Below are 22961 nucleotides of genomic sequence, written 5' to 3'. Positions count from 1 at the left end.
ATGCTGCTTCGCGACTTGTCTTGCAAACAAGCAATACCATCTTCGATTTTGAACGAAAGCTTGAACTATTAATTCAGCGATCGTATTCACAATTTTTGTGAAATATTACCTGTCAGGGCAATTCGTTTCATGGTCTAGCGAACGCCATTTCAGCAGTTTTGCAGCAGTGAACGACATGTGATGCAAGGAACAGTGAACGTGTCAGTGGCCGGCCGCGGCGGCGGCGACTCGTTCTCACCATCGATCTCCGGCAAGAAACGAGTCGTGCCCGGGCATCGATCGATTAATTTCCTTTAATTTGATTAAGCTGACCGGAGGAATTTCGAGCGCGAAGTTTTATTATCCGGAGACGTCCGACGGGGAAAGTTCAGCAGTGAATCGTCATCCCGGGCTCGTCCGTATCGGGAGCCGTAATGAAGTTGTAAAAGGTCGAGATCAACGTAACGAGCTACCGACGCGACCGGTAGAGAGACAGCGCGCCGCGCTCTGCGGCCGATTGCAACAAAAATGCGGCGGGCCGGGGCGAAACAAGAGTTTCTTCTTTTCATCGGGCCAGCCCGACTTTAGAAAGTGGCATTTCGCATTCACCGATGGACCGGTTTATCATAATTGGCCCGGCAGGCCAATAACCGAGTCATTATTCCCCGATATTTTTGCGACGTTGCAGCAACCTGTTAAACATTGAATGGCCGGTAGTCGTTACGGTAAAATGTATACACAGCCGGTTGTAATTCCTGACACAATCGGATACAAAAAACAATCCCGTCCCGATGGGGGAAAAAATTGATCGGAGGCACGATACTTCGCGCCGCCGGTTTTCTGCAAAATTAGCACCGGTAGACCGACACGGAAATCGTTCCCTTTTTTCCCCCCTTTCTGCTTGATTTTTTGCTGCAAGCACACCTGCCACCTTCGTCAAAATTTTCTCTCGATCGTGCGAATTGCTTCGTTCACGTTGCTGCGCGTTACAATCGCAGGCATATGGTGTGCGGGCGCTGTAAAAATGCTTCACCTGAGATCAGGGCTGTTGCATTTTAGCCGTAAATATTGCGCTCTTATCGATCCTTCGGAATCATTGAGATTGTGATCGCGACACTTTGTTTAGAAACGTTCTCTAATGTCTTCCAAAATACAACAGATACCGCGAAGTAAAAATATAATTACCTAATAATTAGACTGTAGATACCCATGCGAGACAACAAATGTTCCAACTGTATTCTACGATTCAGAAGTTAAATAAAAATGTGTTCGTTCTGTTAACTTTTTCGAGATTGTGCTGTGAGAACACAGTGTTCTTTATGCAATTAATCCTCATGCAAAACGAAAATTGCGTACGTAGATTGTAAAAGATATAAGTAAAACGACGAATAATTTTCTCTACTAATCATTTTAACTAATCTACAGGGTTTATACATTTATCGTAAAATTGTACAGTTACGATTTAAAATGGTAAAGAGATCGAGAGAATTTAACAATGTGAATGTTTTATTTTTAATCTATTAACCCTTCGCATTCGAAGCCATTTTAACTGTAAATCTAAATTAATATTTTTGGTTTATAGTATTTACATTTTACATGACACAAAGTGTATTTTATACATATGAAATTTAGTCTTGTGACTCATACAACAGTTAGACTTTTAACAATTTTTTATATCCTAAACTTTGATAATATAAAAATTATTTTGGAACGTGATGTAACAATTTTTTTTTTTCTTAGTGGTGTTTCAGAGTCACCACTCGAGTACAAAGGGTTAAAATTATCGAAGAAAGAACTGTTTACATAAATAAATAAATGTTACTAATAAAATTAAAAAATAAATGTTATTTCCTTAAAATTTAATATTTAATATTTCTCGCAATTGTTGCAGACCATTTTCATATTGCCTAAAAATCCGCAATCTAATTTCAGCAAACTGGAAATCGTATAAAAATATCCTTAATTTATTTTAGCGTTTACTAAACAAATCGTTTCCATGATAAATGCATAAAATCGGTGAATAAATGTAGAAAAGAAAATCTGTCGGGTTGTCACGAGCGTTTCCGTGGTAAGAGGAGGACGTCCCCTTTGTTTCGATGATATTGCTCGAAGAAATTCGCAGCGGGACGAAGATCAGGTCCCGTGGATTGCTTTGTCGAGCACGGCAATCGCGAGCGATCGCTGAAGAGGGACAACGGGGGTGGAGAAGGGCGAACTCGGTGGCTCGAAACCGTACAAGCGGATTATACGTTTTCCTTCGTATTAAAATACGGCAGGTCTCAAAGGGAAAATAATGTCTCCCTGATTACTCGCTTCGGTTCAACTCAAACCACCCCCGTCCAACCCCGCGCGACCCTCTGTCCCGCTCGCCGTCACTCCCCTCGCTTCGCTTCTCTTTCTCCGGCTCGCCCTCGTTGTCCCTGCTCACGGTCTCTCTCCCGTTCTCTTTCTTCCACTCACTTTCTCTCTCTCTCTCTCTCTCTCTCTCTTTCTCTCCTTTTTCCTTCCTTCTCAGTCCCGCCTACCGCCTCTTCGGCAAAACGGGGATTAAAATGATGTTTGCGCGAAAGCCAAAAGCATTACCGACTTTATCTTCTGAAGTGCGCCGTATTACTCTCCCTTTTATCTGTCCTCGCTTCCATAATATTTGTTTCCTTAATTTCCGAGAACAGGCCCGACCCACGAATCCCCTTACTCCTTGATTTCTTTCGCACAGCTCGCGGACGATGGAATTTCCAACACTGGATTCCCCTGGCTCGTCGGCCTAACAGGAAATTCCAAATTTTCTCATTCATCTCAAATGCTTCGACTACCGTGATAGTCCTCGCATAATTATCTTCTAGCTTCGAGCATTTGTGCGCCATTAGATATATGATTAATTGTCTAATAGTTCTCAATTGTCGGAGGATTTGTGGCAAAAATGCAACTGTGGGCTTCTGGTAGAAATAAATAGGTGAAACTTAGGGAAGAGATCGAGAATGAAATGAGAAACATTAATGCATTGCTTTTTGGATTCACCGAATTCGTGGAGAGAGATTCAATGGCCAAACGATGCGAATCATATTTTTGTACGGGGTAAAGGAAATTTTATATTATTTGTTGAGTCTCTTACCGAGTCTCTAACTAAATAGATAACTTATAGAATCTCTTATTAACTGTTGTAGCGTAGTAAAGGTAATGGAAACTGTTTTTGATAAAAGTTTGGTTTAAATAAGAGTTTTTCACTTACTTTGGGAGGATTACTTTGTAAAATTTGAAGTCTGTAACTTATTAATTATAGAATTACTTATAGAATTTCTTGATACATGAAAAGTAGATGGCAGTGATTGCTAATTTGTGATTTTCGAGCATTTATAAGAAAATTGAGAAGATTCAGTAGAAACCACGAATTAAATACAGTAATTTCTCCCGAAAATGTGCTAGTCCTACGCCTATGTAATTTATTAAATTATGTCATGTGGCCTTCGAATTGCCTTCGAATCGTGACATGTGGCCTCCGAATTGCTTTCGAATCGTGTCACGTGGTTTCCGAATTGCATTCGAATCGTGGCATGTGGCCTTCGAATTGCCTTCGAATCGTGACATGTGGCCTCCGAATTGCTTTCGAATCGTGGCATGTGGCCTTCGAATTGCCTTCGAATCGTGACATGTGGCCTCCGAATTGCTTTCGAATCGTGGCATGTGGCCTCCGAATTGCTTTCGAATCGTGTCATGTGGCCTCCGAATTGCCTTCGACTCGTGGCTCGTAGCCTCCGAATTACCTTCAAATCGTGCCAAAAAATAAGAAATAAAAAAATTAAATCGTCGTTTTTCTTCTAGAATTACTATGAATTCATATTAATGTACACCGATATGCTGGCCACTGCCTTTTTTGCCGACTGCCCCGAATTTCTATAAAACCGAGCCGCGGGGCCCGAAGAATCGCGACTTAGTATTCTCTGATTTGCCGGTTTCAATTCCGGCCTTCGAACATTTCTAGGAGAAATTACTATACTTCGCTTCCGATGATTTCAGCCACGATTACTCGTGGCTAGACTGCAAACCATTATGAAAAACAAAAATGTCTCGCGTCAATTATAAGAAACTGGAGTTAAATAAAAATGTATTTCTCTCTTAAAACTTCTAAAAAGGGTTAGAAATAATGTAAGAATGACATTGAATCCTTCCGATGTCTTCACTGCTTCGAATTTCTCACATCAATGTTCGCCATAAACGCAAGAACTCCGCAGTCACCTCATTACGAATTACATCTGCGACGTGATCCAACGGCATATTTCGTCAACAAAAGTTTAATTGAAGAGTTTAATTGCGATCTACAAATTAGAAAATATACTCTCCCTTCGACAAGATCGAGTCAAAATAAAATTGCACCCTATAAAACGTTACTTTTCACCCGAGGTAAATTCTCCAGTGCCTTTCAAAGTAGTGCACAGTCTATCGGTGACAAAAATCTGCGAAACAGAAGCATCGGATCAGAGTTCAAGCGTCTCCCAGGGCTTTATGCAAATGTCGCTTCCCTCCGGGGGAATTAAGCAGAAATTTATTCGCCCTGTTAAGGGTGTCGTCGGGACCCAGGTTGGAACAAGTTTATTAAGGTCCATTAAAGTTTTTCCATCATTGTGCCCGGCGCGCACCGTGGACGCAATAAACGTCTCGGAGCCGGCCACGGCGTTATAGCAGTCGGACGTCGCGACGCCTAACACCGTCTATCCTAATCGTATAGTTTTCCGAGTAGGTGGAGACAGACCGGTGTCCCCCGGCCGGGATACGCGGATTACCGGTCGGGAACGGATCCAGGGAGGATTAAAGGCAGCCGATCGGTTTCGTAACGGCGACAGCGACGCTAAAACCATGCCTATTTAATTCAAGGATCTCGATTTATGCGTAACCATCGGTTGGCCGATCGCGCGTTCACCCGGTAGTCTCGTCGGTTCGGTCCGCGAGCAGGGAGAAGCCGATCGTGAATCTGTCGTTGACACCAACAGCCAGCCCCGGCCAGCTTGACAAAAAAAGTAGGCAGCCATAATCGTAAAGTGCGAATGTTATTCTCTGGACGATCTGCGGAACCCGGGTAGAAGAAAGAACGCCGTGGGGACACACGTGTAACGTGTACACGTATGTGTCCTACACGGTTTTACGCGGCCATGTGCACGTACACGCGTGCATATATTTTTCTGCTCGTTTTTCTCGGATCTCGTATAATGGGCCGACCGGGCCGGTAGAATTCATAGCGGAGACAAAATTTCTTAACGGGTTTCGCCGGCGAATTAGGACGGTTCAACGATCCCGCGGAACGATATAATTGCGTCATTAGCAAATTTCGGGGCTCGCAGCGGATATCAGAAACCGGTCCCTCGCGGGAAAGAAAACAAGAAGACACCCGGCCAGCCAGAGGATCTCAGCATCGGCTGAACGGCTGAAACTCTGTGCACCTAGATAAGCAGCACTCGATACTCCTTCGTGAAGAGAAGCAGAAACAACAGAACAAAATACTTCGGTCGCAATTAGATTTCAAAGATAGAATTATAATCGGTATGTAAGTTCGACACGTCGAAGCATCGCATTGTCCACGAAACAGCCCGATATTTTCACTTGCATTCGGGTGCGGTTCTGACTGCATCGAGTTGCTTATCTAATTGTAAGTGCACGGAGATTCAACCGTTCGCGATGCAAACCGGTCGCAAACGCATCCGAATGCGAGCGAAAATATCGGGCTGTTTCGCAGAGAATGCGACTTTTTTTAGCTTGAACTTACATATCGATTTATCCTATCTTTTGAAGCTAATACTGGCTAAAAGTAATTTATTCTGTTGTTTCTGTTGCTTCTTAACGAAGGAGACGTGATAATTTTAACTGCTACTTCACGTATCGGAGTGAGAATTCTGTAACTCTGTGAATTGTTTTTCAAATTGTGAGTTCATTGTTAATTTATATGTAGACATTGATATTTGCTGGTTTCGCGACATGCGGAACTCGGACCACAGAAGATTAAACAATTGCATTTAATCTACATTAAATTGCAGAATAAAAATGTTTCTAAGTTGAACAAAATTACATTTATTCGTTAATGTAGTATAAACAGAGTACTAGTTTGTCGATGCTTTAAACAATAGAAAAATGTGCAATATATTCCGGTATAAATATGAATATAAATTCTTCATGAATAATCAAATCGAAAATAAGCAATAAAATTTTTAAAGTTGAGGTTTCGATGTCGTGAACATCGACTTTGAATTTACAGAATTTTTAACAATTTTTGCATCAGTGAAGTAAGTCAATAAATAAATTACATGTTTTATTTTCCTTTAAATTCATTCTAAATCCATAAACAGAAATGAGTAATACGATACATTATATTGATAGTAATATTATGTTAGTCGTATCATACCCACAAATTCTCGAAAAACTCAAATTTTACGCATCGGCCTGCATCCTTAGATATTCGCCTCTTTTTCTCACAGAAGCGCATCGCACACAATATGGTCATTGCAACTGTCTCAACCGACTGCTCATCAATGCCAATTGTTACTGTCATTCTCTCGACTTCTTTCGTAATTCATTTACATCATTTAAACGCCCCGCCATCACTATTGTACGCAACCAGCCTTAATTCTTGTTATACTACCATTACTGTCACTGTTACTAGAACCTTCTTCTTATAATTGTTACTATTAGACTGCGGATTTTATGCATTTTTGACATTAGATGAATAGGTCGAAAACAAAATTCTAAAAAACATGAGAAGAATTTGAGAAGAATTTTATGTTATGCACAAGTTACAAAAATTATTAAAAGAGAACAAGACACTTTCATCTGATTTACGTCTATTATAATCAAATTAGGCAGCTTTTGTTTTGCATAAAGAATCGCAGTCTAGTAATTATATGTATATTCTTACTCCTGTACTCGCGCTATTATTTTATATTATATAACAAATGGCTCATCCTGCTAAAGAATAAACATTATTATTATTATTATTATTATTATTATTATTTTTATTTTTATTACTATTACTATTATTATTATTATTATTATTTTTATTACTATTACTATTATTATTATTATAATAAGTGACATATAATTTTTATAGAGATCCATCCATCATAATCGTACACGTACACGTTGAATATTCAAAGTCGGTTGTCTCGACAGCGAAGCCTCAAATGAAAAAATTTAGAAACGAAAATTTCATTCCTTACATTCGATTTGCTTTTTTATCATGGAGAATCGCCTCGTTCTCGATTGTACAGCAATTATTGCTTCGAGAAGCGCAATATCCGTGCAGAAAATTTGCTGCCACAGACCCGGAGGGAACAGAAGGGTAAATCACTTCAAGCTCCGCAACCAACCCTTCCGAACAATCTCTATTCCGGCACACAGTTCCCTCAGGGTCGCGTCGCGTCTAGCTTACGAAACCAAGTAAGACGTAATCGTTAATTCTAGTCCCCGAAAACCGAAGACTCGCGCGTCTCCCGCGACTCCATTAGCGCATCCGATGTTTATCCAGGACCACCTACAGCCGTGCAAAATTCCGAGCGAGAAGGAGGAGACGGGGAAAAAAGGCAGCGAGGAGAAGACGGAAAACAGAAACCGCGGATCGATATTTGTCGTTGCAATTTGAATGCTCCGTGCCCCACCTACCGGAAATCCCGTCGAAAGCGATGATGTAATGCGAATCGGCGCGGTTTGCTCGGAGCTATCGTTTCTCATTGAAGCGCGGATGTTGTATTCGTAAAGATATTGACACGCCGCTACCAATGCTGCGCCGTGCAAACAGCCGCGTCGCCCGACACGATGTGCTTTCGTGTAGATGTATGCATATATAGACATCCTTTATGTATATACAATGTACATATATACATATACATATAAATATACATATACATATATATACATATATATAATGTACAATGCATATATGTACATTGTATATACATCGCGTACGTGAACGTCGTTTGTCAATAAAACGCGGTATCGCGCGTATCGGCTACGAAGGCGGAACGAACCGGGGCGATAAAGCGGATTCGAGCGGACACGTACGTATCGACACGCACACGCGAAATTTCGTCGATGGGAAAGGTTGTTCCTTTAATCTTATCGCCTCTCCTCTGGGCAAACAATCGATCATGCGAAGATTCGTCGCCAAGACTTCGTCGATCTGCGCACCGTTTCGCACTGACGAAACCACGTTCCATTGGGCAGGAACCGTAACTAATCGCGGATCCCCAGATGAAACAAAGACGTTCCGCGTTTGTTGCGACAGGCTGGAGTTAAAGAAAATTGGTCTCTATTTCTAGTTGTTTTAATGCGCCGGAACTCGTACGTACGTTAATTGTACATCATGCTGTAATGAATGCACTCGGGATCAGCTCGATTTCAAGTTCAATTTCTGAACTCTCAATTCTTGTAGAATTATGAAATTGCCGACGAACTCTTCTGTAACCGTGGAAAGATTATTTGCTTATTTATGCATCAATGACCAATCCTGTCGAAAGCAACGAACTTCTCGCGGCAACATTTGGAAAATGGAATATGGAAGAAATAAATCGATGAAATAGGAAAGAAAGTATTTTATATTCTCTGTCGTTTTTATTCAAAGCGATTATTTTCCGCGTGAATTCTTGTTCGGATAAAAACTTATTCGAATGAATTCTCATCCGAATAAAATCATATTCGACTAAATTTTTACCTACATACATTTTCATTCGATTGCATATATATTCGCTGTAGCCGAATAAAATTTTATTCGTTAATCTTCGCATCTTGAATCAAATTCAACGAATAACTCTGTATTCGTTCCTTTTCTCTCGCGATGTCATGATTAATGCGTAACTTTTCCATACGTATTCGATAAATAAACGAATAAAACGTTTGCGGACTCTGTCGTGTATCAATGACACAAATTAATTTCATTCAGCATCGTTCCTCGCCGAATAGATAATAATCGAAATTAGCTGCCACAAAATGGTACAGCCAAGTTCCTGGCTCAAAACGTACCGTTAATCCGTGGGTAGAACAACAAACGAGTCTGCGTTGGCCCTGTCACCGATCGTTTTCCAAAAAACTCTCGGGTCAATTGTTATTTTTGGTTTGCCATATTTCGGCACAAAGGAACGCGGCCGGAGAACAGTTAAATTCGGAGCGGATCGGCGCGTAGCCCGCGCGCAAAGAAATTATCCCAGAGCGGCGCGGCGCGGCGAGAGCCTCGCATAAACCCCGACAAAAGATGCTCATCCTTTTTATTCGCCCCGGTCGGTTTGTCACTCATAATTCTCGCGTTTTCGCGGCGAAACGCTGCCGCGGGTGTCGGAGGGCAGGTGTCTATGCAATCCGCTCGAGTATTTTGTCGCCGCTGCAAGCGCTTAATAAAAACGCTTTGAAGCGGGCGCCTGCCACTGATATAAACAGCGCCCGGAACGCTAATAAAACGAGCACGATGACGAACGGGTTCGATCGGTCGCGTTATTGTCGTGGTATTTTCGTTCCTCGAGGAGCGAACCCGACTTCATAAACTGCTCGTAAAGTCCGGGGAAAGTGTGGCCACGATAACTCAACTTTTCCGGCCGGGTAATTCGATTTCGGCTGAGACGATATCTCGGCGGAACTTGCCGCGCGAGCTTCGGGATAGGCGATGGATACTTCCCTGGGAAGTATAGGGGGCCGTTGCTGGGGAATCGAGTATTTTCGTCGCTACGTGAACAGATTGCGAAGACTACACGGTCCGTTGTTCACCGATGCCCAATGAGAATCTTCTCCATTAAGTGTCGGAGCCGGGTGAACAATGAACTCTTTGCTGTCGCAGGCATTTTAATTCGAAATCCAAAATGATTTTCCTCACCTATAGCATCACCATTTTATTTGACCCAGTGCATTCCATGCTCGTGTTGAATTTTGCGACTCGTGCAACGGTTATACTATACTAACAGTTTCCCGAGTATGAACGAATTTGATAATATTAAAATTATTCTGAACGTGAGATATAACATTTTGTAATGATGTCACAGAGTCACCATTCGGCTGCAAAGGATTGAAAAATGTTTCGCTCTTTGTAAACTGTTGAATCGTTAATTTTTCTTCTGCCTGAACTTTTGCCCGCTCATTTTTGTCATTTCGTTACTGTACCGATGAATGAATGATAGATTGTCAACTGATTGAGAGCTGTAATCTTAACACTGAAAGCAACGAGCATTAAAAATGAGCGTTATCATATATAAAAATCGCAACATACGAACGTTTGAATAATTTTCTTCGACCATTTTCTGAGAAAGCAATTGCTTTTTGGCGACTGAAGGAAAACATTGTCGTCTGCCCGCCTGTTTGCTGCAATTCGCAAAGAGAATTTTTATTGTACAGTCTAGTTATGTCGGAATTAGCTGTTCTGCACAATATACAGTAATGTCTCCCTAATTGACGCTCAGATTGTGTACAAGAATTGACAATTTGGGAAGAGGAGATACGATTATTCGAGTCTTGCGCCTCGTTTATATAGTCGTTGAGAATCGGTAATTATAAAAACGAGGCGCAAGATTCAATTCAATCGTATCTCCTCTTCCCAAATTGTCCATTTTTGTGGACAATCCGAGCGTCGATTAGAGAGACATTACTGTATATTGCAGCGAATGTCGCTCAAGATCACGACGTCGCCGAAAAAATCTATAATGCCGAAGCTTGGAAATTGATCGGATATCTTGGACATTTTAAATATCACGAAGAGGCATCTTAGGCATCGGATGAAAAATATTTTTCGGCGGGAGTCCGCGTGCAGTTGTTTTGTCTTTGGCGAGCAGAGTGCATCCTTTCGGAAAATATTCGGGCTCGTAAACTGTCGACGAATATTCGAGTCTCGAGGAGCGCGCGCGAGCAGTGCGTTGAATCGAGAGTGTATCGAAAAAGAAATCCTTTGGAGCACGGTAAGAAATGAAAGGGAGAGAAATGAAGGCGCGCGTGCTTTTGTCGATACGTCATTAAGACATCCGGTCACCGTGTACGGTCGTCGCGTGTGACGCGGCCGGCATTTCAAAAATATCGAAATAAAATACGGGCCACCGCGAAAACAGAGGCGTTCCTCGTCCGCCCCTCTATTATCCCCGTCGATGATCCCCGTATTTCATCTTTTATTAGAGATATCGTTCCGACCGATTATTTTTAGCCGCCTCTATTTTGTCATCGCGCTCCTGATGGAGAGACACACACGCTGCTCCTCTCGTCCAGGCATCGCACTCGCATAGGAACGCGAAATATTCTTTTATTTTCCCCTGACACGATAGCTCATTCTTTCCGAGCAGTTTAGAGATTCTAGTGCGGCAATTTTAGGCCGAGGACAGTAGCACCCCGATTATTTGAATCTCCGATGTTTGAAACGGACCTGAGCACATCTGAAACGATGATATTGGAAATATTACTTCGAATAACATGTTATTTTATCTCATAATTATTTCCATGCCCTAATTTTCTTGATCATTTTTAAGATAATATCAGTTGATGTATTATTTTAAATAACACGTTAATCTTTTCTTGTTATTATTCGAAATAATTATTTCAGATGATTTCAAAATTCTTCTTCGAAATTATTTAGTTATTTATAATAACTATCAAGTGCGAGTCCGTTTATACTGACATCTTCGTTCGCATTTCTTAAAGCAAATCGTCGAAAAGATTTCTTCGAATTGGGGATTATTTCCTTTGTCACATTTGAAATAAGAAAATACCGAAATTGTTGATTATTTGAAATTGCTGTTATCTTAAGTGGCTCGATATTATTCTTATTTTCAAACAACAGCGTTCAACGTAAACGCGGTTCGAAGTGAACCATCTCAAATAATTATTTACCCGAAATATCTCTGGACGGAATTCTTTATTATTGACATACGTCACGATTTATTCTATCACTGTAACTAAATAATGAATCTATTATTCCAATGCTAGTGTTCCCCTGATAAACTGTAAATGTTTTAAAGAAGTTGTGCGTGCTCGATATTTAGAAGCAAGTGTTCCAAAAAAACACAGAGAACTGCTCCGTCAACAGAAGATTGGTGGACCGATCTTAATTGAATTAGCAGTCCCGGACCAACAGACGCAATGACTCAGAGATTTCGTTAAACAAGGATTGTGCAACATATTATACTCCTCGCGGTAATACTTAACGCGACGAGATTCGACGAGGCTGGATTCATCGAATCGCGTAATATTTCATGCGTTTCTCTCAGGTGATCTTGCACGCGCGATCAAGCGAGAAGCTGGATGCCTAATCGATCACTGAAACGAATGGCGAATTAAATGACGACAAATCCCGCGATTCTGCTGATTTGTGTAAATTATATGGAATTCCTTGCAAGATCCTCGTCTCGGCTAATTGAATATGAAGTTCGGTGAGAAGCGTGAACGCGCTCGTCGAAGAAGAAGCAGTCGAAAATATGAGAGGCGTTATGAGCGCTCGACTATTTCTCGCGATCATCGCGCATTCCCTTCGATCGGAGCGACCGGTGAGATCAATTTCTATAATAATCTCTCATAGGAGCGCTGTATAAACGGGTTAAGTATCCTCGCGGCCATAAACGAAAACACGAGCGCAAATAGTTCCATTCGCGTTTACGATTCCACCGTGGAACTTCGTGTTAGCTCGGCTCGTTGACAGAATTACAGTCCAGGACAAATAGATGGCACGCCCTTAAATATCGCTATTTCTTATTTATAGATTCGCGCATAATGGAGCCGTAACTTTTCTTTGGTGTGTTTATCGTCACGCATTCCTTGGGCGATGTTTCCCCGGCGATTCTAAGCCGCCTGTAATTCTAGAAAAGCTGCGGACAATCTAATTGATCCGTTTGCGTATAATAAATGTGCCAGACGGTTATACGAATCGCTATCAGGATGCGCGCTAAATATAAATGGTATTCATTCTACGGAACAAAATCTCTTGTCGACGATGGACTGCGGATTTCATGCATTTGCAACTAAAATGGATGTCCCATTAGTTTGGACTGCTTGAAATTCTTATTAAGAGACACATCAATATGTAACTTTTGATCGCTGGAACTGACGATAAAGATCGTTATTTTGTAGAAAGATCCACAGCCAAGTTATCAATATATTTATTTTAATTAAGAAAATACTGTAATATTTTGTTTACCGCGAGCCTATTAATAGGCTTCCCAACGACTGAACAATGTCTTAAGAGAAGCTCGCGATAATTGTCTTGTAAATAACAATTTCGAAAGAACTTGTTACATTAAATCCGTCTAAATAACTCGATGGATCATTGATGAGATTGTCGTAGTTTCTAAACCATTTTTTAGGAGATCGTTGATCTCCGATTTTGAAGAAACTATTAGAAAACTGCCGGTAGATAAACTATCGGTTAAGGTAAATACGGACATTTTCTCTTAGTAAGTTACTGGAAACGAAGGAATTTCAATCATTCCAGCTGCGAAAAGAAAAGTGCAGAAGTAGAAATCGATCGAGTGCAGCAAGTTGCGCCGGAAGAGATGCAATTTTGAAGGAAGCCTCGATTTGATCCGGGACGGCAAAAGAACCCGCAGACTCGGGTGGAACAGGGGCACTTTTACGTAATGTGCACTCATTGTTCAGCTCTAAAATAGAAGAAATATTGCAAAAAAAGAACCATCGCCACAATTGCATAGCACAAAATCGCAGATCTGCAGTGCGCGCGAGACCATGTCCGCTGCAAGAATGCACCCGAAACAATTCGCGCAGCTGAGAATCGCGAACTGGCCGCGGCAATTCGATACAGTTTGCGCAATTTCATCGAATCGCGGTGTCCCGTTGGCGATCCGGTGGATCTTAGCGGGGATGGTAGACGATCGAGGCGCGAAATTCGAACGAGCGCCGATCGAGAAGCGAGAGAGGACCGTACGGTTCCACGACGCGGCGCTTGTAAATCGATCGCGACCGCGTCCAGGCTGAAAGCGATCTGCTCGTTAAGTACCGCAGCCTCCGAGAAAGACGGCGCTGGAAAGTGATCCGGCACGGATCGAGATCGAGATCGAGAAAATAACGACGAATCGTGACGCACTTGCAATTAATGGCGGAAGCGGCCGCCTGCCCTCCCCCGTGCACCTTTGTCTCTGCGGTTGTGCTGAATTATTCCTATTGTCACTCTCTCTTTCTCTCTCTCTCTCTCTCTTTCTCTCTCTCTCTCTCTCTCTCTCTCTTTCTCTCTCTCTCTTTCTCTCTCTCTCTCTCTCTCTCTCTCTCTCTCTCTTTCTTCTCTCTCTCTCTCTCTCTCTCTCTCTCTCTCTCTCTCTCTCTCTCTCTCTATCCAGGTAGATTAAGGATCGTCGCTAAAGATAGGCTATCTTTGTCTTGTGTAAATAAATAAATCGTATAAATAAAGTTAGGCTGTTCAGCAAGTTCGTTCTCATTGAATTCATATAAAAGACTCGAAACGATCTTTTCGAACAACCATTCCTTTTTGTTAACTACATCATCTTCGGCTATTTTTATTTATCGCATACATTATATCCAGTTTATGAATAATAATCATTACTCTACGATCCTTTTACCGCTTCGAACGCGTCGTTGAAATGGTTTGAAAAGTTTCTACTTTCTTGTGATTTCTATTTTCTAAATAATTCGAGCCTAATATCCTAACATTTGTCGTTAAGTCTCTAATTTCATTACAGGCAGTAAACATTGTAATTTCTCTTTTAGTTGATGAGTATCACCAGATGTATACAGGGTGGGCAGAAATTCGTAGTACCATCGAGAAAAGGGCGATTCCACGTGAAAAAATAAGAAAGAAATTTAATGTAACACTCTTTTTTTTATCCAGGCTCCGTTTTCGAGAAAATCGACTTTAAAGTTTGTTCATCTCTTTGTGAAGAATTTAGTTGTCGTTTATTCTTCTAGCGCAGGTGTCTCCGCACAAGATAGTGTTTATAAACGTTGACAATAATGACAAACATTTCGTTTACCGCTTACAGTAAATTTTCTCCAATTGTTTACAAGCTGGGGGACAATTGGGAAGAATTTACTGTAGTTCGCAGCAATTAGTGTTTGTAAATACTGTCTAGATGAAGACAACTGCGGTAGAAGAATAGAAATAATAAAATAGAAATACGTAATCCTTTGCAAAATTGAACAAACTTTAAAGTCGATTTTCTCGAAATTGGAGCCCGGGATAAAAAGACAATGTTATACCAAATCTTTCTCTTATTTTTTTCACGTAGGATCAACCCTTTCTCGGTTGCACTGCGAATTCCGGCCCACCCTGTATATTATGTCCGTGCCCCTGTGATTTGTAGAAGACCGAGCGATTAAACTAGTTATTTCTAGTGTTCGAAGAAAAAACGAATAAAAGTAAACCGGACACGCCATCTAGGCAAATTGTAAATGTACACGCGCGTCGATCTTGTTTGATAGATTGCGTCACCGTTGAAAATGGAAAGAAAGAAGTGTCAATATTTCCAGTAATATTATTTGCAACAAAGTAAAGCTTCTCTGAAGAGATATTTTTTCACTGGAACTTTCGCTTGTATGCGTCCGCTATCAGGCCACATTCAAGGTTGCGAACTTATCAGGGCCTGGGTTCCTGTAGACCGCTGTGGCCAAGGCTTTTGGGGGGTGTAAATTCTCCGTTGCCATTATCTGCCACGATATCACGGAGTATCAAAAATTCAACGGCACATCGCTTATACTTCGTCCACCTCGATCCTACACAATTATTTTTAATACGGCAGATCAGATCTAATAACAAATAAACTATTAATATTAGCGTATTCGATAATGATTCCATTATGTTCTTTAACACTGGAACAGCGGGACGCTGGGTCCATTAAGACCCAGAGTATAAATCTTGCTTTTTATTATCCGATTATCTAGTTTCCGACAATTAATTTAGCTCTTCTCACGTGTTTCATTAAGATTTACAACGAAAGTAATGCGCGTAAAAGCCGCGCGTTAAAAAATACGTTATAGAAATATATAAATAAAATTATAAACGATGCTAATAATTAGATCGCGAATGATTATGCAAAGCGAAACTTGTCTCTGTTAATTACGCGATGGAGGAGCTACGTATATATTTATTTCATTTTTAATCATTTCAATCCGTTGACAGTAATACAGTAGTATTATCGGCTCATTTGAATGATTTTTCCTATTGCTAATCTTGACATAATCTAGACAAGCTCCGCGATGGTTTCGTACATTACAAAACTGTGAGAAAATTGTCATCGCCGTATCTGTTTCCCACGTTCCCAACACTTCGATCGGGAAAAGATAACGACTCAGATAATTTAACCGTATTGACTACTTCGTCGCAATACAAATCAACCGATAGGAAGATTCCCTTTGCAGAAATCGTAGTAGAAACAATAGCAACGGAGAAGCAGGATCGCGGATAGACGAAGCGAAAGCCGAGTTTACATACCTAATGAGATCCATGAGGCCCATAATTCGCAGGTATAGCGCAAGTTCGTCACTCCCGTAGCACTGCGGTGTCTCTCACGTGGGGGCACACAGGTACACAGGGGCACACGTACACCGGAAACGGCAGAACCATGAGGGTCGGCGGGGCATAAATCGGGCCCGATTCTAAGGTCTATTCACGGGTCGTCGGCGAGAGGAGACTGGTCCCTAGCGGCCACCCTCCTGGGGTCGTCGTTCGGTGTATCTTTTACCCGCGTTCACGTTCGCGTTCGCGTTCGCGGACAGGTAACGGAGAACCGTGTCGAGGGATCGGGTCCAGTTTTCGCGGTGCCACCCCGTATATCGCATGGGAAAATAAATCTTGTGGACACTCACCGGGAGGGAGACTGGACACTGGACGCTGTCACCGGACACGGGTTGCAGCGACTGCAACAGATCGCGTGCGTGAAAGAGAGGACGGCTATCAATGGCTGCATTATACAATACGGGCGGTGGTGTGTGCACGCGAACGCGGGGCCCGATGTCTGGGTTCGCGCGTGTGTGCAGCCGAAGGAAGGTGCGTACGACCCGAGCCTGTGCAGCGAGAGAGGACGGTCCCCCGTATGTAAACGTAGAAGCGAACCGGGTCCACCGAACCAACCCGACGAACCAACGAACCGACGAACCAGCGGACGAACAGTGCGTGCACTGGCAGGTATTCCCGCGAACGGAATCTCTCTTTCTCCCGTCTGCAGACGACCAACCCGTCTTCTCCGCTCCCATGCGAGCGGGCAACCAGCGCCGAACGAAAACGCCGAGACGGCCGAACGAGACGGTGCATGCCTGACCGGTGCTCCACCCTGTTCTCCGGTTTACTTTTCGACGAGCATTTCGCCGATTAGATATCGACGCTTTTGCAAACACTCCGATGCACTGCGGGACCGATTATTGTACCCGGCCCCGGTCCCGCGCCCCTCTTTTCTCTGTTTCGTCGTTCTCCATTCGGGTCTTGGTAGCGTACCTCCGCTCGCGATTCCCGATGTTCTCGCCCCTGTTTGTTTGTTGCCTTTATCTACCTTTCATAGATACCTCGGCGCCAAGTGTATTCAGCCGAGCGACGTGTTAACCCTTTTCACTCGCGGATGTCTCCTATTATCGGGCGACATTAACGAAGCCGCTAGTTGCATTGTACTATCGAAACGATCCATTTAACACAGTGTGCACGGAACACTGTCGCAACGACGGCTCACTAATTTCGGAATTTACGATTGTTCGGATTGTAAAGATACTTTTACGAGTTGCTTATTCTCTCGTAAAAATCAGTATTCGCTCGTTAAGAATCGGAATAAATCTCGTATTGTTGCTTTTATAAGCTAATATAAAACAGCAGTTTTTAGTGCTCCGTAAATCTTGCGTTAAACAATCATTTCCAACGTTTATCGTTTTACATTCTCTTTAAAGCGTCGCGTATTACTTTGACGATGAAAACGTTCCAGTCTTTGATAGGTGATTAGAGAAAATTCGTCATTAGGTTGTCGTAATCTCTTGTTGGAAGAGGCATTTTATATACAGCAATTTTCTGGCAAAATAGGTCAACCTTTGTTTCATACAATTTTCTTTTTATACATCGGTGTGTAACGTTGTTAAATATCAATTAATGTAAACACCAATTAATCATCACCTTTGTATATCGTTTTTTTTTTTAATACAATGATACATACATAGTGTTAAGAACATTGGAGTACTTTATAATAAAGCATGTAATTGGTTTCAAAACATTATTGATTGCGGCTTTCATTCTTTATACACATGGACATAGTACACGTGGACATTTCTAATACGAAACATAAGATAAGAACTCATAAGCAACTTGAACGTATTTATCAATGTCATAAAGTGACATAACACCGCAAATAATTACTTTAGTTGAGTAGAATTTGGAATAAAATTGTATCGATACAGATTTCATGGAACAAAAATGCCCGATCTCGAAAAAACCTTGATCATCGTCACTCCCATTATGTTCCTTAAGAGAGAACACATTCGATTACAAGAAGTTATATATCACAATATATTGCGCATATTTTAACGCATTCGTTGCAGCATATTCGTTCATTATAGCGGTTGTAATAACAATTCGATTATCATCGAAAATACCTGTATAAATTTCCGAAAGCATTTCCGTATATAAAACTGAGAAACGAGCCTCGAGGTTCGATCTTATTGGAAGAGAAGTGCCACGATCGCTGTTACCAATACTTTTTGTCCGGTGCACAGCGAGCTCCGTTCTCCGACCGGACTGACCTGTTCACGTGAACGCGCAGTCCGGCAATAACTATATCGAGCCGCGGGTTTTTTGCGGAACCGTACAGACCGTTCTTGCGCGCAGCCTCGGAAATGAATTGAGTTATTGTAAAATCGTGTCCAGCGCCGGCTGTAATTGTCCGCGCGTGTCCGCGGCACGCCGGTATGTAACTCGAGCGGATTTTTCGCTCGGCGCCTTTTGACCGAGCCTGGACGGGGCCCGGTGCCACGTGCGGCCGACACGATTTCACGTGGACCCGAGTTGTTTCCTGTGCCGTATGTAAAATCCAGCTATTTTCATAGGAACGGCACGCGACAACCTAGACCGCTGTATCATGGGATTTGTACGAGAGTTTGTCGCTGACAATCGTGGTGCATGCGAATCGAAACTCGAACGCAGTCGACGAACATCGGACCGGACGTCTTCAATGAAAATGATTAGAAATTCTAGTTGAAATAATCTTGTTTAACTCTCAAGGTCTCTGCGAGTGATTAATCATTATCCAATGAAATTTTTACATTTCTAAAAGAACGGTAAAAGTAGTTTTGGTTCGAAAGAAATCTTGTCGTACGAAATTATGTAGGATGCAAGCAAAATGTTGAATTAAAAGTTACAATAATTCGTAAAATCCGTGTAGTACTGTAAAGTAGAGGCTTCGAGCTTTAAAATGAGTATGGGTATGCTGTTCTACGATTCCTCTTTATTTAATTACAGCCGTTCGAATATCTGCGATTTTTGCAAAATCAGAACTCAATATCCAAATACTCCAAATGAGCATACTTCCTGGGTTGCCCTAATATATCATTTCTTTGTTAACAAAATAGCTTTATAGAACTAACTATGGTCAATTCAATTGTTTGAATAGAATTTTTATTACATTAAATAAGATATGTAGATCACTAAACTTTTTTTGTAGACTTCAAAAATTTCAATGCAACGCTTTACAACTCTTACGATCCTGTGATGGTCCTGCATAGTTCTGTATCATTTTTGTATAATTTTTAATATTTTTGGTACACTAAAGGGTCTAGAACCCGTACATGCGTACAATAAATAAAATAAATAAATAAATATATCCGGGAAATGTATAATATTGAGCCCACTTACCGCTGTAATTTCATTTTCCTTTTACCGGCAGATTCTCGAAAGGGACATATTTATGAATCAAAGGGTTAAACGATGAGAAAACCGAGGCGATTTTCGATGCCGGCTCGTTCCATTGAGAACAGAGCGGTAGGACAGGGGTGAATGAATAAGCGCAATAAGCAGGTGCTTCTCGACTCACCGGCTTCGAATCTCCTTCCAGCTGATCGGGTTTATGGCCGTGACGACCCCATCCACCGGCGAACAATTACGGCGAACATCAGGAAGCACACCGTTCTGCGAACAGATTCAGGGAATCGTTTTATTGTTTTGCTTTCTAATGGATTTGCTGTAGTTTCGGATGCATTTGCGGGACTCTCTTGGCTTTATTCAATTATCGAGGCGCTCTTGGCTTCATCCAATTATCGAGACACTGTTGGCATATTCAATTATTGCAAGACCATCGCACGATTTAATTAATTTCACCAACAGCGATCTGTCTCGGTTTATCATCCACTGTCTATTAACCAGTTACCGTAACTATACGACACTTTTATAACATACAGAGTGTGCGCGTTAAGTTTCGCATCCATTTTTTAGGCATTTCTGATGGTGCAATTAAAAAATGTTTTAGACACAGTTTTATCAGTGGGCTACATAGTCACGTATTCTGAAAACTCAAACAATGTTTTTTTTTACGTAAAAATGTCGAGTTAGCCCAGCTAATATTGATAAAATTGTGTCCGAAGCATTCCTTGATTGGACCGCTTAAATTGGAAATGCCTAAAACTTTGCTGACAAAACTCAACGCGTACACCCTGTATATAATTTAATAAAGAACATCGAAGTATGCACCCTCCTTAACGGGTTAGCTGTTTACTCGTTACGAAGAAATGGCAACATATCGTGCTACGACGAGTGTATTCGTCGAAAACGGCTAACTGGTTAAACTAATCGATCAAAGCTGAGTGGATAATCGGAGATTGCAAGAACGACTCGATCAGCTAAAAAATGTCAAGACGTTGTCCGACACTTGAAAAAGCGCTCTGGGCCGATGCTGGCAGTAGTTAGAGGCCATGAGTAAGGTAATTCGCCGGACCGTGACAGAAACCTCGGTAAAATCTCGCGCATTAGTCGAGGATGAGTTGCAGGAGTCGCGTCAAAGTTTAAGCAGCCAGCCCGGGCCCTTAAAAATTCATCATCCCCGACTTCGACTAAGATTATGCTCGATTTCATGGAATGTACAGCGGGGTCCTCGGTATTTGTGCTCAAGCGATTTTGCATTAGTCACGCGTTTCCGAACAAGAAGCGCCGCGTTTATGTATAATAAACTACAACTGTAGTTTTCGCACTTCTTCAGTTTAACGAAATTACTCAGTCGAACGGCCGACCGTAAATTTCCTAGGCTGTAAACGTATCCACAAACTGCAACACAAGGACTAACTAAGGACTGCAGCATGCTGGAGATGCACTTCCTTTTTACGGTGCTGTTTCGGCTCTGCGGAAATCGACAGCGACGATGCCACGCTCGCTCGAAACATTCTACATCGAGACAGGGAGATAGTCATCTGATTCTCTTAGATTTCTTTGACAGCATCTTAATGCGCTATTGTTATGCGTAGATTACGGTAGATTACACTCCGAGGGACACTAGATCTATCCAAAAGAAGAGCAGCGAAGCCTCGCCCACTCAAGACAAGCCGCATAAAGAGATCAAGGTGGATAGTCTTTTGCAGCTTTTGATTTTCTCTCCTCGCTGTAACATCATTTCCTCTAAACCGTTGCTTAACCATTAAAGCGCCAAACAACGATACATCGCTTGAAAAAAACGTGGTTTCTTAATAGTTTTAACAAATAACAGTTTTATTTCATAATTTATGTTCCTCCTTGAATTGTCTAATTATCAGATCGTGTATCTTTTTTGCCATGCCAAGTAACACCAAAATTGAACAAAAATTATTCTGGTCATTGCCTAGCATCTAGAAGACTAGTCCCATCATCCGAAAAAACTCATTTAGTGCAGTTTTAAAAAAGTTATCGCGTTCCAGAAGGTGCCGTTATACTTTTCGACGCGTCTCTGCATGCAGACGATCTCTCGCTGACATTATTTTCTCGGACACAACACCAAAATTGAACAAAACTTATTCTAGTCATTGCCTAGCATCTAGAAGACTAGTCCCATCATCCGAAAAAACTCATTTAGTGCAATTTTAAAAAAGTTATCGCGTTCCAGAAGGTGCCGTTATACTTTTCGACGCGTCTCTACATGCAGACGATCTCTCGCTGACATTATTTTCTCGGACACAACACCAAAATTGAACAAAACTTATTCTAGTCATTGCCTAGCATCTAGAAGACTAGTCCCATCATCTGAAAAAACTCATTTAGTGCAGTTTTAAAAAAGTTATCGCGTTCCAGAAGGTGCCGTTATACTTTTCGACGCGTCTCTGCATGCAGACGATCTCTCGCTGACATTATTTTCTCGGACACAACACATCATCGTTCAAGCTAAAAATCGAGAAGAAAATGAAAAATTGGAAGAACAAAAGGCGAATAAATTTCACTAGGAGCTCGACGCGCCAAGTCCCCGTGGTCGGACCAAGTGCCCATTATCCCCAGGGTTCGTTTAATTGATAAGAAAGAGGCTGGGCGATTTAACACGGAGGTCGAAGGACTCGCGGCTAGACCGGACAGATACGAAGGATCCGGGGAGAAGACAAAGGACGATGATTCAGAGGTAGTAGGAGAGAAGTACCTGGTAGATGACACGAGATTCCTACGAAGGTGGGTACTACGTCACTGTCTTTTTCTTCGCCGGGTTCTCCGTCTCGCGCGCACCAGCCCACGGTTTCAGCGTTTTCGACTCGAAACGCCGGCATTCCTCCCGCCGGGTGGAATCCGACGATGTCAAATGAACCGACCCGAGAAAATATAATGTCCGTTAAACATTCTTCCCCGTTTCGGCAATTTACGACCGACCGAAATCCTCTGAATCACCTGGCCGGCTCGTGTGACCGATCGGCTGGTCCGCGGTCCTGGATCAGAACGGCCAAGGATTAGATCCCTGCTTTATAGAGACCTCCATGGCGTTCGGTATGGGGTGCAACAGGTGGGAGACAATTTAGGGGATGATTCTCACGGAAGCTCGGGTGAATTAGCCAGAGTTTTAAGAAAGTCGGATAGCCCCCCGCGAGGAAATTTGTCCGGCAATATGTCTCGGTGTTCG

At 42.1% G+C, this 22961-nt stretch overlaps 1 protein-coding gene across 3 annotated transcripts in view; it reads right to left on the bottom strand.

Moving 5' to 3' along the window:
* Sox102F (transcription factor Sox102F) overlaps window positions 1–22961 on the bottom strand; it is a 341468-nt gene that overhangs the window by 238010 nt on the left and 80497 nt on the right. For 2 of the 3 annotated variants that reach the window (XM_033471820.2, XM_033471823.2), the window contains one exon: window positions 19938–20032. In XM_033471820.2, coding sequence (XP_033327711.1) covers window positions 19938–20032 — 95 coding nt within the window. Of the gene's footprint in view, window positions 1–16369; window positions 16469–19937; window positions 20033–22961 lie in introns of those variants that run through there. The other variant, XM_076524478.1, reaches the window with a different exon arrangement.

The sequence above is a fragment of the Megalopta genalis genome, chromosome 9 (genome assembly GCF_051020955.1).
Source record: "Megalopta genalis isolate 19385.01 chromosome 9, iyMegGena1_principal, whole genome shotgun sequence".
Lineage (NCBI taxonomy): Eukaryota > Metazoa > Arthropoda > Insecta > Hymenoptera > Halictidae > Megalopta > Megalopta genalis.
Note: the sequence above shows the minus strand (reverse complement) of the source record. Positions and strands in the feature narration are given on the sequence as shown.